Genomic DNA, 18,426 nt, shown 5'->3' on the forward strand with positions numbered 1-18,426 from the left:
GATTCCCACATTTTGGGTGTCTCCTCCCTATGTTAGGAGATTTAGAGGTACCTACAAGAACACAAATTCTAATTTTGTTTTTATTTCCTTCATTCATTTGAATGGATTTGGAATTAATCAAAATCCTTCATGGTCAAAGAGTCATTATGATACTGAATCTTCCAGGGTCAGTTTAAACTGTCACTGGACGTTTCGGCCCCAGCTTCCACCAATCAATTTTTACATTAGAAGTACCTATGAATTGAGTTGAGCCCCTCTTGATCAAGATTAATTACCTTCTTTAACAATTTTTTTAACCTGTTTACAGCCTCGCTTTAAGACTTAAAGTCCAGTTTTTAAGACAGAGTTTCTTTTAGAAAAAAGTTGCTCCCATAAGCACTTCAAAAAGCAGAAGATGCTGTGGACTTCCCAGCAGCATGCCCTTGGATTTAAAGTCTTTGAAGTATCGGAGGGAGCAGCTTTCAACAAAGAGACGCTGACAGTTTTTTAAAGTGTAGACTTTAAATTTACTTACAGCCAAAACCATGAAAAGATTAAAAGTTTACTTTTTACAACTACTGGTTTCTTTTTGGCGTGAGCAGCTTTGCAAGGCAGAGATACTGGGACTGAAAGTTCTCAGCTGAGATTGTGAAGGTTCATAGGATCTTTAGAAATTGATTCAAAAATAATTTTAATACACATACTGGTTTCCCATTCATAGTTATTTTAAAAGGAGCCTAACCACATAGTAAAAAATATGTAAATGAACTCAGATTAACTTTTCATATAGATATTTAAAATAACCATTTTGTAAGCAAAATGCTGTATGTATATTACACAGCAGATGCAAGACAATCTTCATCCTCATTTATCTTGCATGTCCAAGCTGTGTCAACTACACAATCACCATACAAAATTCTTTACAAGAGTATTAGAACTGGCCAAGATATTTTCAATGACATTTTTTCCAGTGGAAAATGCCAATCCATGGAAACCAAAACATTTTTTGGGAAAGTCAGTTTTGACAATTTTTTTTTACTCAAAAATATTTTGGAAAAAAAAAAAGTATTGAAATGGTCAAAATGTCTCAACAATTCAGAAAACCTGAGACAAAATTGATTACCCAGCCATGAAGCTAGCATACCTCATTTGAGAACTGGTTTCCTTCCATCACTCCCAACAGTTATCTCCTCCTCTCAACAAGCCTTGGTAGTAACCCCCACTTACTAGATGAGGCCTAAAATAAGAAGGAAGTTCCCATGGTTTGTTTTGAGGATAATGGTTCCTGTCAGAACAGCCTGGAGGATGTGGAGGGCTATAACAGGGCAAGCTATTGGGAATTCCCCATTGAAGGTTTGAGGTTTGATGTTATCAAATCTGAATCAGCAAATCTGAATTTAGCTATAAAAATGTGCCTTCAAGGTTCATTTGCTTTCAGCTCCTAGGTGCCAAGTTGCAAGGTTTCTTTTGCAAATCTTAGAGACTGCAGGCTTTACGCAGCCCTATCCACAATTGAAACCAAAATAGTCGTCGTGGTATGTTTCCTACCTAGCTGAAACCAGTGAGCAGGGCTGGGATTCAGCAGGCACTCACTGGTATCATATAGCAGCACCTCTTTCAAGCTGCCTTCCTATTCTTCAGAACTTAATCTTGTTTGCTTGTTTTTAAAACAGCCTCTAGATATTATGATTGCAGAGACAGATTTGAAAACATGGACCAAGTGTAATTGATGCAGTGATGTCAGCAGAATGTGAAACAATAGTTCAAAGAGATATGAACTGGGACTAACTCAGATGTCCTATGATAACAATGTCAACATTTAAAATATTAACTATTTCACTACTCAAAGCATATAAAAAAAGGAGAGGGAGGATTATATTAAGGAAATCTACACAAACTACTATGAGTTTGTTCAGTTTGATACCACCTGGATCTTTAGATGCTTATCTGAACAATATAAGATTTGAGCTTGGGAGAGTTCTTGCTCATTTCCCGGCCCCTTAATCAAGAAGAAGGAGTCAATCCAAGATGCCACGCAGAGCCCTGAGGGCATCTGAGATCTCCCAAAGATCAGCCAAACCCAAGAAACACAATAGGGCATCTGACCCTCCACTTCACACCCGCCATCTTCCCTGCACACTCCCCTCGGGCGATCTGACCCCTGCAAGAAAGTCTGTTTTCATGATATTTTCAGCCCAATTTCTTAATCAAAGATGTTTGTGATAGGTTTGGATAAATATCTGGATCTTTAGATGCTTATCTGAACAATATAAGATGTACCTATTACTTTTAGATTCATATATAAATAAAAAAGGTGTACGTATACTTGCGCATATGAACTATGCACATTCAATAATATATCTGTGGATATAAAACATACACATGCAGCATAAACGTACGCAAAACTATGTTACATGTTACACATCATTTTAAACAGAATTACCTGTGCTTCAGTTAAAACTACTACTGATCATTTAAAAATAATAAAAAAAACAATAATTAGCAAGCAAAGCACACACATGAATAGATCTGCACATAGTCCCATGAGTTAGCCTTACCAGTGCTGTCATCATAAACAACAGTGACGGTTTTCCACTTGAAAAACTGCACAAGGTCAAGGATGGCACGACTGAGAGAAGAGAAATCTGGGTAGAGGCTGACATAGAACGAGTCCTTGTTGTCAGAAACTTGATGTTTCCAGCGAGTCTGTATATGTGGAACACCCAGGGCGTTGCAGATGGATTGCACGGCATTAGCTGAAGAGCTGTGGGAAGGTCCAAAGATGGCTGCCACCCCAAGGGACAGCTGATCACAGGCTGAAGAGGAGACAGAAGTCTGTCAATTATGAGAGGAGAGAATGTGCCAGAAAGTATTGTACTATTCACATTAACTAAATGGCACTTTGTGAAATATAAACTTATTTTCTGAGGTAGCCCCTTCCTATTCAATGTTAACACTTTCATTTGGACTGAGACCTTTCCTTTAAATAATGACCAAGTTGAATTATATCTTCAATTTTTACTGTAATTTGATAAAGAACCATACTTAGAATGCATACAGCACATGGCTACATTTAGTCAAAACTTTTAAGTATTGGTATTCATTAAAGAATTAAATCAATGTAAATTATTACACACATCCTGACAGAATATTTGAAAATATTCCCATTGCTGCAATAGAACAGGTTTGTTCTTTTAAAATAGTATTGGGCAGTTAAGTTATATGGTCAGAAAAAGATCTCTGCCAGGATAAAGGCATTTACATGAGATATGAATGATTAATATTGTAACAAAGTCAATACTGCTGACCACCGATGAAGCAAGCAGTAGAAATATACATATCTCATCACTCTTTTCACTAATTTAAAATTAATCATTCTCATGTGCTTAAATGATGGAGATACTACCAAGTTCCTGATTGTGTACTGAGAACAGGGCAAGAACACCCTGCAGAGCACCAATGACTTAAATGTGGTTTTATGTAGGCACAGAAACCAACCCACATGGCTGTGAGTGCAGGACTGGGGCCTAAGTGACTACATTTTGCTATAAAAGTAATTCAGCATTGCACTCCAATTTCTACTAATATTGTCCTTCCTACGTGTAGTCCACAAGCTTTATGCAAATGCCAGTAGATGGGCTCTTTAACAACAGTGATAGCCCATTGAAAAGCCATCTGGTAGCTTTTTTTTTTTTTCCTGCTTCTGAGATTTTGAGAGTGTGATCGTTTTGCACATGATTTAATACAGCACTTTTCTATAAGAAGCATACCATTTTTTTCTAATGTATTGAGGGAGATTTGGATTACATTTGCATAATTCTTTATTCAAACATCTTGGGAATATTGTGATCTTCCCTGGGGTTACTCTTCTGTATGGTACCTTTAAAAACTCATTAATCTCTCATCTGCAGTCGACTCCAAGAGGCTGTGTGATTAAGTAAACAGACTGTATTTTTGATGTGATGTCTGGTTGCTCACTAATGGGCATAATCATGAACCATGTAACTAGTCAAATGCATAAACCCAGTTGTTAAAAACCTGCTTTTCAGCCATCATACTAAGTACACCATTTTATGCTAACCTTTAGCCTTTGATTCCTGACTAAAAGACCTTTCAGCACAAAAGTGGTTGTCAAATGTGTGAAAGTACTTTGGATTCATGAAGCCATGAACTATCAGAGCTGAAAGATTTTACACAGAGTTTAATACAGTCTAGTTAACTGCAAATAAAGATGTACTCTCTCATTTTGAAGTACAAAAGGGACATATAAATATACCTCTATGGGTCTGTGAATTGCAGCATAAGAATAACAGGATAGACAGTGTCTTTGGGCATAGCCCATGTAAGGAACACGAATTACTGTGCTGATCTAGGAAAATAATTAAGACTCAGAAAATTACATTTTCTTTCCTGTTCCCTCCTTGCTTCCTGGGGGGAATGAGGAGGTAGAGTATTCCACTATAGACCCTTGCCCATAGAAAGTTATTTCCCAGGCCCCAACCACCTGCTAGTTCAATAGGACAGGCTGGTGAATGGGCACCCACTCATGAGAACCACCTGTTTTCTGAGAGTGGGGAGGGAGCAGCAACCCCTCTGAGCCTACTCTAATCTAGTATCTGGAGTGGCAGTCCAGGGAGACTCTGTCAGAAAGCGTCTTGTTCCCCCTGCTCAGCCATGTAAGGCTGGGCCACACTCTGGCCCATAACATATTTTAAAGGGGGTGTTAAATAAAATGTACATTTTGCTCTGTACATGCGTTTGGTACAATTTATTTTAGGGCTGTCAATTAATTGCAGTTAACTCATGCAATTAACGCAAAAAAATTAATCACGATTAATAGCAGTTGTAATTGCATTGTTAAACAATAGAATACCAATTGAAATGTATTATATATTATGCCCCTTCATGCTTCAGCCACCATTCCAGAGGAAATGCTTCCATGCTTTTTTTTGTACATAATTCTACATTTGTAAGTTCAATTTTCATGATAAAGAGATTGCACTACAGTACTTGTATTAGGTGAATTGAAAAATACTATTTCTTTTGGTTTTTATACAGTGCAAATACTTGTAATCAAAAATAAATATAAAGTGAGCACTGTGCACTTTGTATTTGTATTGTAATTGAAATCAATATATTTGAAAATGTAGAAAAAATCCAGAAATATTTAAATAAATGGTATTTTATTATTGTTTAGCAGTGCGATTAATCGCGCGATTAATTTCCTCACATCACCCTTTGCATTAGACAAGAAACCTCTGATAAAATCGGATTATCTGACCACTGCACCTGTGATCTTTCTACCATTCTGACTATGTTGCTAACAATCAAAAAACTGTAATTTCTGCTCTGATGCAGAAAAAAATGCTTTTGCATAGAACGTGAGCTAACACAAGCTTGAATCAAACACCTGAGTGTTTTAGGAATAGAAGCCCACAAAGACGAATCTCAGAACACAGCAGGACTTCTCTGTTTTACATTACTATGTATGATACCATACTACAGTCTTACAGTATGGATGAGGGATCACAATAAAAAGATACAGAAAGTACAGCAGCAAGGTCTGAAACTACACAGGATTCACAATCACGGGAATCAGTTTTAATTAAAAAACAATCCATTTACTTTTAAGCAAATTTCAGAGGCCCTGATACAGCAGTCCATCCCTTAATTTATAAACCTGTGTTTATGTCCCATTGACTTTAAGGAGACTTAAGCATGTGCTTAGATGCTTTGCCAAAAAGGAATGAACTTAAAAATGTGATTAAATGCTTGGAATTGAATTGGAGCCTAAGTGCACAGGAAGAAGTTATTAGTTACAAATGACATACTATCACAAAATTCAGAACTTTAGATTCTGAACAGCCTAAATCAAAGGGTTTGGTTCTCTGTCTCTAATTTTAACATATACTGGAAGCAGCAACTGGAATCTCAGTGCAGCATGTGTTTACCCCATTGTGATTCATCTAGGGTATACACTGCAATTGGGAAAAAGCCTCGCAGTCCAGGTAAACAGACTTGTGTTAGCAGGCCCAAAATAGCAGTGTGGACATTGTGTCATCAAAAGAGGATTGAGCTAATGCCCAAGTGAGTCTGAGTTCAGGTCGCTAGTCTGAGTATCCACCAATGCTGCAACATCCATGCTGCGGTTGAGCCAGGTTGAGAGACTCACTTCCAATTGTAGTGTAGACATACCTGTAGCAGCCTCAAATAAAGTTTGGTTTGTGGAGCCAATTGAATCAGTTTGTAACATTACATATAAAACACACACTTTAGGTGCACAGGGAAAGCTTGAAGCATCACGTTCTGTTAAATAGGTGCACCAACTATTGGGAGACAGGGTGGCACAATAAGCCACAGCATGAAGGTCCCAGTCCTGCGAGGTGCTGAGCACACTCAACTTTCACTGACTTCACCAAGAGTTGAGTTTCTTGCTGGACTGGGCCCAAAGAGGCCACTCAGTTTCCAAGGTTGCTAGTCTCTGAGGGTACGCCTACACTGCTGTTAGACACCCCTGGCTGGCCCATGCCAGCTGACTCAGGCTCATGGGGTTCAGTCTTTGGGGATGTTTAATTGCAATGCAAACTTCAGGGCTCAGGCAGGAACCTGGGCTCTAGGTGAAGTGGGAGGGTCCCAGAAGTTGGGCTACAGTCCAAGCCCAGAAGTCAACACTGCAATTAAACAGCCCCACAGCCTGAGTCAGCCGGCATAGGCCAGCTGCAAGTTTTTAATTGCAGTGTAGACATACCTTAAAACCACCCTCATCTCAAAATTGATTTTAAATATATAAGGAAATAATAGTCTTTTGATGGGGAAGCAATGCTGATGTGATTTTTTTTTTCAAACTGTTACCTTTAAAAGACAATTTTTAAAGCTTTTCTTTTATGTCAGCTGTGCACGCCTTACCCTTGTACAGTATCATTTCTCAATAGTTTACTGACAGGCATTTATTCAGGTAGGTGAGCCAAGTGAGGTTTAGCTGCTGCCATAAAAGTTTAAATATGCAAAACATCACCTTTCTTGGATGCTTCAAAACTGTCATAGAGATTTATCTTTTGGGTGTCATATGTTAATGTGGTGTTTGGCAGGAGAGTTCTGTTTCTGTTGATTGTGTTCACAGCAAATCTGAAGGCCAATTCCTCTGCTCCCATTGGGCCGGATTCCACACATTCAAAAATACCCCCTGGTAATGAGAGAAAGAGAACAACCAGTTAGCCAAAACAACACACAGCCAATGTTTCAAGATATCAGTTGAGTATTAGACACTGGAATTAATAGGAATTTCTCAGTATTTGCCCCAATGGGCCTGATCCTAAGCCCACTGAAACCAATGGAAAACTGCCCATGACCTCAGTGGACTTTGGATCACACCCTAATTGCACAATATTAGCACATATTTCTCCAATGATCACATTCACACCCATTTAAATTGTCAACTTTTCTTAATTTGTCTGCAATCCCTGTATTTATGCGATTGAGACTATGTGAGTGTGTGTGTGTGTCGGGGCGGAGGGGAGGTAGATCATTTATAAAATACCTAAATAATACTCGACTCCAAAATAAAATGGAAGAGAAGAATTCATGAATATTTCCTCTGGTGACAATTTTGATGGGATCCCCTAGCATCCCTGCAACCACCACAAATCAACTGCTGCACAGAAAAAAATATAAAGCTCCTGGAAGCCCATTTTCCACTGTACCTTAGGTCCTTTACCCAGCTCCGATAGAATAAAGGGCCATAGAGAGGGGCAGAAGCTGCCCTAAGAATACTGCCAGTGTAAAAAGGTTCCCTGGGTGATGGGCAGCTCCTGGAATGGCTCTATGCCACTCCACTTGTAGCCTTGTAAGGAAAGGGAGGGAGCAGACATGATCAAAGAGCACTTTGGTTTAGGTAATGCCATCTGATGACAGCCTGCAAGGAGCCATTGCAGACAGAATGTAAGTTACAGCAGCCCCAAGTGGCTCTTATTTATGCTTAGGGCTAGTGAGGACAAGAATATGGAGGCTGTAAAGGTAACTTAAATGCACCTTTGTCCCTGTGCCAGCAACAAACCATCAGGACCATTCTGTCCCTTCCTTCCTAAAAGGCACCCCAGTGAGTTTACATATCCATTTTGCACAATTTCAAAACACTTATTATAGAATGTAGTCTAATCCCACTTCCACACACACACACCAGATAGTCTTAGTATGAGATGACTTGAAGAGCTGAAATCCAACACTTTGAAAAAAAAATCACTTGTGTTCATAACTGAAAGGTTTTTAAAAAGGGGCAGTTTCCAGGGCAGCCACTTGTTGTCTGCTAAGGCTCACATGAAGGACAGCCAAGGGCCACTCTGACTGGGATCATTAACTACAAGTCAGGTTTTATTTCAGTGCAGCAGACATTTTTCATTCCCCCTTTTGTAATAGCTTGTGCCTGTTCATTTCTAAATGACGTTGCTACCTGGCTCTATATTATCTAAGAATTTCCCAATTCAACACTCCGCTGCTTTTCAGCAGGAAACCCTTGACAGAACACAGATGTAGAGGAGCTGAGTCAGACAGAACACTGCTAACTACAACAAACTTATAAACAAGACTCTTGAAGAGCAGAGTAGACAGGCCAGACCTATAGAGGGAAAAATGGGCATTTAGCTAGCACCTCACCACTTTCCTACATCATATACTGTATTATTAAATACTAAAAGGCTTTTAGTTTTACAGACATCCTACCATTTTCATCCTGTGTCTTGCCACAGGTTGAAGAATAGGTGGTGTTTTTTCCCCCCTGCAGATGAGCCCTTAAAATCCTGACCAGACCCCTGGGGATAGATGCTCAAATAATATTAACTTAAAAATAGAAGTGCTGCATATTGAGGAGAGAAATGGTAAATGGCTACTTAAATGTTAGCTATTTAAAACTCAAAGGGAGGCATAGGTGGGGGAAGCAGATGCTCAAATTATAGCTACGTATGTACAGAAATGTACTACACGAGGTAAACAATCATGAAACAATACTACAGTAACTACGAAAGGGAAGAACTTGGATAATATCCGGGTGAAAGTAATTGTAATACAAAATGATTAGGGAACATTAAAAATGATCACCTGAATAATAATACAACATAAAGATTGGAGACAACCAAATATCCTGGGGAGTAAAGAAGTTATATTTAGCAGAATGTGGCTTGATAGACAGCCCTCTATATTTATGCTGCTTGGAGGCTTACAGCGTCTACACATTGAAAGTCAGACTGTGATGTGTAGGAGGATTCTATTTTGATTTCAGGAGACTATGAAAAATACGTTTGCAACAGAAAGCATAAGATTACTCAATACAATTGATAAATATCGTTACTAACTGTCAAGAAAGTGAAAGGAGGTTGCTTGAATAAGTTCAGGATAAAAATAGGTTCTATATACTTTGTAAAGATAACTGAAAAATTGTTACTCAAATATATAGATAGCAGGCATACTGTAACAGTTATTTAATGGAAGATTGTATCCAAAGTGACAGTTCATTCACATCAACAACAGACAAAGCGAGTATAATATCTGGTGGCATTTATTTTTTCTGATTTTTATATTGCAAGATTATTTAAAAAAAAATCTATGTTGATCTTAGGTTTGTTATAGTGATTTCTCACTCATTCTTATTTATTGCTGTGTTCTCCTTCTGCTGTCTACGTAATATGCAATCTCTTAGGGATATAGCATAAAACTCACCCCAGGAGTGGGGGAGCTAAGATGGATTTTGGCCACATTTACGCACTCTCAATTCAGGGCTGCTGGCAAGTGTCCCCTACAGCAAAACTTAGTACTGCCAAAGTTATGGCAGCTCGTCCCTACCTGCTCTGGGTGGCAGCACCACCTAGAATCTACACATAGCTGCAAATAGTGCCATGTAAGTGCTCAGTGTTATTGTTGTTTTTACTACATTTTGTGGCCCTACCCCTCCAACCGCCACATGTTATCTTTCCCTGTCCCTGACATGACTCCTATCCAGGGTCTTGTAGAGGAGGCTTTGCAGGGCAAAATAAGGTGTCTTGCATAAATTCTGCACCAGAAGAAATTCTCTCCTGGGCATCTCCACTTCCACGGTTCTAATGTTTCTGGAGCAGTTTTAATGGGCTGTAGCAGAGAAGAGACTCCCCCTGTATTTATTTAGAAATCCTCTCTACCCACCTTGACCCACTGGGAGCAGGAGGATGCTATGTATTCAGAGTTAAACCTAACAGTCACGAGAAGAAGTTGCTTGGTAATAATACTAGCACTTTGCACTTCTGTAATACCTTCCATCAGAGGATCTCAATGCATGTTTAAACACCGATAAATTAAGGTTACACACCTTTGAGGAAAACTATTTTATTGTAAAAACATGTTTCTTTCTTATTTAATTTTTCTCCTCGTACCACAACATAAATTTTGACTATGGACATAATATTACTTAAACCAAAAGTGAAAACAAAAAAGATAGTATCATAGTATCATAAACTGAAAGGGGTATGCCTACTGCATTGGGGCCCGACATGCAAAATAGATGTAGAAGTTCTGATTCCCAGTCAAACAAGACTCCCTTGGCATTTTCTGGGACTACGGATTCCATTTTTTTCTGTTAATAAACAAGAAAAGCCTGTTCTGTGACCTTAGAGTATTACTTAGCAGCAGTTAACTTTCCCAAAGGAGGCACTCAACATCAGATCTTTAAAGGCATTTTTAGGAAAGCAATGATGATCATGTCGTTTGTGTTCACTGCAAAATGCTGCAAATCAAGGGGAAAAGTAAATGTGTTCGCCACAGATAGGGTGCAAAACAGTAACAGCATCCAAATAAAATATCAGTCTGTGTTTCTTCAGACAACATGTGTTCAACCAAACCTATTGCTGAATGGTTTTACAGAGCTTATAAAAACACAATACACCTTCCATCAGGTGCCCAGAAATCAAGGAACTGTTTCTGATAAAATTCCAACTGTGGGGTTACAATACAGAGTGTTTAGGACAAGGTTCACTGTACACTTGTTGTGCCTTTGAGATCTGGAACATTTTGTGTGACAGGGTTTTTGTTTGTTTACAAACAACAACAACTTATCAGGAAGTTAGCTTCAGCTGGAGCTGGGCTGGAGATTGAACTCAGGAATGAAATGTTGCTAGATTAAAGTTCCAATCCTTAAATAAACTCCATGTGAACACTGTAGTCTGCCCATGCACAGCTCTTTGCAGCACTGAGGTCTTCATTTGTAAATAAGTGCTTGAGGCATGTGTTAGACACTTGGGGTCGGATCCACAAAGGGACATAGGCACGGAAACCTTACAATTTTGAAGGGGATCCAGTCAGGTAGGTGCTCTATGGGTATGTACGGTTGCCAACTTTCTAATCACACAAAACCGAACACTGTTTCCCTGCCCCAGCCCTGCCTCTTCTCCAATAACATGTCCCCCACTCTCTCCATTCCCCCCCTCCATCCATCCCTCACTCTTCCCAACCTTCATTCACTTTCACCGGGGCTGGAACAGGGGGTTGCAGTGCAGGAGGGGGTGTGGGCTCCAGGGTGGGGCCGGGGATGAGGGGTTTGGGATGCAGGGGGGGGCTCATAGGTGGGGTAAGGAGTTGGGGTGTGGGATGCAGGTTCCAGGAGGAGGCCACAGGGCCACGTTGCTGCTTCCAGGAGCCGCACAGAGGCAAGGAGCCTGCCTTAGCCCCACTGCGCCTCCGACTAGACTTTTAGTGGCCCGGTCAGCAGTGCTGACCGGAGCCAACAGGGTCCCTTTTCGACCAGGCATTCTGGTTGAAAACCAGATGCCTGGCAACCCTATGAGTATGCCTACTGCATTGGGGCCTGACATGCAAAATAGTTGGAGAAGTGACTATATTTCCCTGTTCATGCATCACACTGGGGCTTAGATGGGCACTAGGTGTTCAGATCTTTAGGGGAAGGCAGCAGTGTGCATACTCAGAGCCAGAAACTTGGTGCTGAGGGGACTTTTGCAGCAACAATGTAGGTGCTGAGTGAGTTTAGGCACTTACAGGGTTAGGCAGCAGCCAAGGAGAGTTTCATGGATCATAGTGGTGCCTAAGTCTAGGAGATAGGCACTTATGTCTGGGGTTTAGGTACCAAACTACCTGTGTGGATCTGGGCTTCAGTTATTCTCGTTGATGTTATTCTGATCCAATGACAAAATACAAAATAACAAACTTATTGAAGTTAATTTTAAAAAGACTGGCTCTACTGACTGGATCTTGAGACATAACACCAATCATACTACACTATCTGTAAAATGGAAAACAAAAAACAAAATAAGGTTTGGCCCCAGTTTTCAGGTGCTCTCAATCATTATAAAGGATATTGGCTTCCAAAAGCTATTACAGCACATTGAGCTATGTTATTCCCTCCCAAACAGACATTTCTTCTCTACTACTGGTGTGCCTGGTATTCAGGATAGCTTTATTAATAATCAAATGAGAGCATGCACTTGGTCTCAGATAAGCAGAGGGAAAAGGCATAAATCTTGCCCTTGATATGTGGACAAGTAGCCAAACCATGTCCTATCTTTGTCTAACAGCTTGAGAGAGATGTGGTTGTGGAGGGTTTGTCTTATTTCTAACAGAGTATATGAACCAGAAATCATCAGCACCATCACCCTGATACTAGCAACCATGCATATGAAGCAAATGGCAGAAGTTGCATCTATACCTCAAACATGCACCACTGAGAACATTTAACAGGAGCTGGAAAATGTCTTTTTAATGTTGGGGTCACATTAAGGAGATCACACTTGGTTTCTTCACTGTATACACTGTTAATAACATCAGGCAATGTATCAAGGTAAGGTATTAATATGTGCCTTATAACAAAAGCACTCAGGGATTGTGGTGTCTCATATCTGCTGCTTCACCTATTGTCTTAATTCAATTATGCAGTGATCAGCAACGATCGCTGTATTAAGAATGGTGCCCAAGGTTTACTGCCATGTTAAACCACTTGACAAAATCTCACAAGACTCCTGCTACCCAGTGCTGCAGCTAATTTAAGGAGTATGGTTCAAACCAAATGAAACTCTACTTTCTACAAGACTTATCACAATACATCTTTGAACATATCATTATCTGCAATGCTATCCAGGACAGCACAGCTGACTATTCAGGAATAGGTTTTTCTGATTCTCAAATTCTTTAAAAACTTTCACCACATTAGTCAGTACTGAAAAAACATCCTTAGGCCAAGTTCAACCAGGCATCCAGCCATTTTGTGCAGGAAACTACAGGGAAAACACAGTCCTCAGCCGACTCGGCCATACATAATAATCTGTTGAGTCATTTAACCAGTGACCAAAAGCTAGTAGTTAGATAGATAGTCCTTATCTTTATATATCTATAGTAACAATACTATTAGATACTCACTTTATTTCCAAATCTTTCTGAATTGGGAAGTCAAAATATCAAAAATTTTCACAGAATGAAATGTTCCATAAAATTTTGATTTTGAAATGTCAAAATTAAAAATGTTGACACTTCCCATCAAAATGAAATGTTTCAAAATGAAACAAATTTGAAATTTTAAGTCAAAGTGTCAATTCAGAACAAAAAATGTGTTAATTATTCTAATAGAAAAATGGAAACATTTAATCAAAATGAACATTTTCCTGCAGAAAAATATTTTGTTCAAAAAATATTGACCTGCTCTTTTTATAGTTAATCGCCCATTTTGACAGCCAATAGGATGCTAAACCATTAGAGATGGTTAAGGATGATTTAATTTTCCATTCTCCATTATATACAAGCATCGTGATTTATTTTATTGCATAATGATTATTTTGGGGTGGGAGGAAAGGGAAGGATTGCCTTTGTGATACCCTAAATGTTTAAATAATTCATAAAAACATTTGTGCATTTGCGGTCTAAATCAACCAAACTAGTGAGGTTTCCCCCACCAACTTCTCAGCTAATAAGTAAAGGATTCCATCTACTTTTTCATTTATTTGTTATACTTCATAGAAAAACTTTGTCTTTTCCTAGTTACCTGTTAATGCCAGAAAATATATCCTTTAGACATGTTTGAATGTGTTGTTAATGTACCTTCCCGACACACCTTATTTGTGCATTACCTCTTGTGATAAATCAATCTTTCACCACTTAAATTCATTAGAGCCTGTTCCACATGATGCATTAGAAATTTATATGACTAATAAGTCTGAAGACCATTTCTGATACACTTTCTATTTCTATATGAAAAAGAAGTAATTATGCAGCTAGTGAGATACATTACATTCCCAGCTGGTACAGCCGTACTTTACTTTTTCTGCATTCATTAACCATTTATCATAACAAACAGCATAGTCTTCCAATATTAACTTGTCAACCACAAAATTGTACCTCTTAATATTTCATCACTCTGATATGAAATAATGAAGTCTACAAAATATGAATTTGTGGAATCTTTAAAACATATAGTGATATTATGTTTGACTCCCCATTGCATTACACCAGTTGTGTGCCGATGTCACTCCAGTGATTTCTTATAACCCAATGGTGAATCAAGCACACTACCTTTTATGCACATATGTTAAGAACACAGCTTCCATGAAAGAAACAAATCTATGGCATAGCATTGAATGGTAACACCTTTTATTCACAAATTTAGGCAAATGACCTGCTCAAAGTATCATTGTAACTGCAGAAGATTATTCACTTCAAACTAACCCTATAACTCATTTTCTGTCTTCCACTCCCTGATACATCTCCTTGAGGAATAGCATCTGTAGATGAGTTAGGCAGTATGCTACACAAGACTTCCCACGGTCCAAAATAAAAGTTTTGGGATTTTTGTTTTTGTTTATTATGGACAAGTAATTTCTATGGTAACTTCACAATTACAAAATGGATTATACAGAAGTTGTACAAGATGTCCACACAAATAGATGTGCCAGACTATACCAGGTTACACACAAACCTTGCAGATGGGGAAGTTTGAAACAGATTATTCTGAGAAAACCTGAGCGTAATGGTCACCCACTTCAAATGACTGACACAAGTGAGCTCCAAATGTTGCTGCATGCAACTGGAAACAGTCATTGAACCAACCTAACTAGTCCTAAAACAAAAGCATTTCCTCTGTGCTTCTAGCATAGCCTAAAGATTGTTTCTATGGAAAGTAATGGTGCTTTACCACACTAGCTAAAAGGCATCTTCCAATTTGTGACCTCCGAAAAATTAAACTTTAAATATGTGACAGAAGGTCATATCACCTCACATTATAATACGTAACACCCATTAAACATGAGGGTCTAAGCCTACTGTGAATCATTGAACCTAAACTATGCCTATTCTGATTGCTTACAAACGGCAGTTATTGTTCCATTGCCTGCCAGTATCAGGGATCTACTAGTCATTTATATTATAATTATGAAATCAGGGGAAAAGTCTAAAGGCCAACTTCATCCAGGGTGTAACACCATTGACTTCAATGGAGTTGCACCAGGGATAAATTTCGCCATAATTTCTCATTTTTAACCAGGACTTGAAGAACTGAGCTAATTCTTTAATACAAATGTTTCTATTAGAGCTAGTTGAAAATTTTAAAATATTAAACATTTTGGACAAAACAAAATTCACAAAAAAGTTCACCATTTTTGCCCAACTCTACTTTAAACACTGTATTCTTATTGCCTACTAATCTACTGGTTTCTACTTTCATCAGGAAAGATAAATGTCGTTCTCTAGAAACACTTTCCAAAATTCTGTAACATCACTAACCTTGTGATACAATGCTCCAGAAATACAAAGACAAATAAAAATCTAAATTTTTGAGGAGTCATGGCATTTTTTTAAAAAAACTCCCAGCAAATTTGAATAAATATTTTGTTCAAAAAATGATTCTAGTAATATGTAATATTTTCTTTTCTTCTGACTTTTTTCCTCTCAAAGAACATCCAAAGGCATTTACATTAAAATGAGATCCTTGCTGTACAAGAATTCATCTGCTTCTGTTTCTCATTTCTCCATCCGGTATCCTGTGTCTGGGTCACCATAATCATCTCAACATCTAATTGTGAAGCTAGAAAAAATTATGATTCTGAAAGAATAATAAAGCTCTCGGAATAGAACTCTTGAACAGAGATCCTGTTTTATGTATAGTAAATAACTTAGATGAGGGGGAAAACAGACAAGTTGAAAGTAATAAGCAAGTTATATGCCATACACGAGCAGAAATGTCTCTAAAGAGAATATATTTTATAAAAGTTTTGCAAGAGACACCGAGGGGGTCTTCAACCACTTTACTGCCATGAAGCAAGCACGATAAATATTGCTGCTTTCCTGATTTTAATAACTCACTATTTAAAATCACAGCACAAGATCATCCAAGGGGTTCCCAGAGCAATAAGGTAAAGTTTCAACAGTGAATTATTGATTAACAGACAGTGCAGTGGACAACAGTGCATTATTTATATTCCCAAGGAGAGAGTCTTCTTTCTGCTACAGCCTCTTTATGTTCCTGCAGCTTAAAGGAACCGTAATTCCCCCAGTGCAGGAACAGAGTCAGATAGCTGCCACCGCCCCTTTTGCAAGCTACTGTGTGTGGAAGCTGGAGGTGACAGGGCCACAGCAGATGCCATTATGTTACAGTGATGCTACATGGTGCAGCCGCCCATATGCAGTTTGGCTTAGAATGCCTTAACTTGGGCTACCATAACCCTAGGGCAGTCCAGACTCATTCCATTTCAGCCCCCACAGAAATCCAGAACTGGGAGGCTGCAAAGATGGATTAAAGCCCTTCCCAGGGGTTACAAAAAGCACACTCTTAATATCCATCTTTATAACTGCATGAAATAAATCACTTGTCAGGTAAACCACAAAAGTTATTTGTAGCAGCGTCCCATGCAGGGCCCGGCACCTGCCCCCGCTGGGCTGAGAAAGTCACACAGAGATCTTTTGGTGCAATGCTCACCTGGTGCTTTTATTTACAGGCTGTGCTCCCACCACCTTTCCACCATACAAGTAATCCCCTTCTTGCAGTCCACCAGCAGGAGAGAGGGGGCAAGTTCCCTCTCTCTCTCTCTGCTTCCCCTCACTGCCTTTCCTCTATTGCCACTTTCCAGCTCCCCCTGGTTTCCTTCCCCTGGGCCGTTATCCAGCCCCAGCCTGATGAGGAAGCAGCTGTTCAAGCTTCCCCAATCAGGGCCAGGTGTTCTACCCAGCTCCAGTTCACCTCCTTTAATTGGAGCTGGAGTGACAGAGGATTGGCTAAGCAGTTTTCTGCTTAGCACCCTGCCACAGTACTGCATTAAAAAAAATGTTCCAACCTTACTGTTGATCTGGATGATCTCGAAGACTGGAGTGAAAGAAATTGGATGAAATTCAATAGTACAAACTGCAAGGTCATGTATTGAGTCTAATCATGAGAGTAACTGCTAGAAGCTGGAAGCAACAAAAGAGGAGAGAAAGTTGGGTGTGTGGGCTGATCACAGGAAGACTATGAGCCACCAATGTGATGCAAATGTACTCCTAGGATGCATCAGGTGAGGTATTTTGAGGAGTAGAGATAGAACAGCATTAATAGCATTGTACAAGGCAACACCTCATCTGGAATACTGTGTACAGTTCTGGTCACCCATGTTCAAGAAAAATGAATTCAAACTGGAACAAGAGCAGAGAGGCGCTACTAGGATGAGCAGGGGAATGGAGGACCTATTGTTTGAAAGGAGTCTGGAAGAGCTTGGTTTAATCTAGCAAAAAGAAGGCTGAGAGTGGATATAATTGCTTTATATAAATCAAGGATTGACAACCTTTGGCATGCGGCTCGCCAGGGTAAGCACCCTGATGGGCCGGGCTGGTTTGTTTACCTGCCACGTCTGCAGGTTTGGCCGATCGCAACTCCCACTGGTGCAGGCCAAGGGACGTGCTGGCTGCTGCTTCCCGCCGCCCCACTGGCCTGGAGCGGCAAACCGCGGCCAGTGGGAGCCGCCATCAGCCAAATCTGTGGACGCGGCAGGTAAACAAACTGGCCCGGGCTGCATGCCAAAGGTTTCGGATCCCTGCTATAAATACATCCAGAGGTAAATCCCTGGGAGGGGGAAGAGCTATTTAAGCTAAATGGCAATGTTGTGCTATGAACAAATACAGGCTGGAAATTAGGTTTCTAACCATCAGACAGGTGATTCTCTGGAACAGCCTCCCAATTGGTTTTAAGAGAGAGCTGGACAAATGTCTGAGTGCAGTTGTAGGACAGTGTTCCCTGTGATGTGCGTCCATGCTGATGACGGGTTCTGCTTGATAATGATCAAAAGCAGAGCTGACTGACGCATGTTCATTTTCATCATCTGAGTCAGATGCTACCAGCAGAAAGTTGATTTTCTTTTTTGGTGGTTCGGGTTCTGTAGTTTCCGCGTCAAAGTGTTGCTCTTTTAAGACTTTTGAAAGCGTGCTCCACGCCTGGTCCCTCTCAGATTTTGGACAGCACTTCAGATT

At 39.7% G+C, this 18,426-nt stretch overlaps 1 protein-coding gene across 4 annotated transcripts in view; it reads right to left on the bottom strand.

Moving 5' to 3' along the window:
• The window catches only part of GRIK2 (glutamate ionotropic receptor kainate type subunit 2), a 584,433-nt gene that overhangs the window by 396,707 nt on the left and 169,300 nt on the right, over positions 1–18,426 (bottom strand). For all 4 annotated transcript variants that reach the window (XM_054023645.1, XM_054023644.1, XM_054023647.1 and 1 more), the window contains exons 3-4: positions 6,995–7,162; positions 2,538–2,795 (exon numbers count right to left, since the gene is read on the bottom strand). In XM_054023645.1, the coding sequence (XP_053879620.1) occupies positions 2,538–2,795; positions 6,995–7,162 (426 nt within the window). The remainder of the gene's footprint in view (positions 1–2,537; positions 2,796–6,994; positions 7,163–18,426) is intronic.

The sequence above is a fragment of the Malaclemys terrapin genome, chromosome 3 (assembly GCF_027887155.1).
Source record: "Malaclemys terrapin pileata isolate rMalTer1 chromosome 3, rMalTer1.hap1, whole genome shotgun sequence".
Classification (NCBI taxonomy): Eukaryota; Metazoa; Chordata; order Testudines; family Emydidae; genus Malaclemys; species Malaclemys terrapin.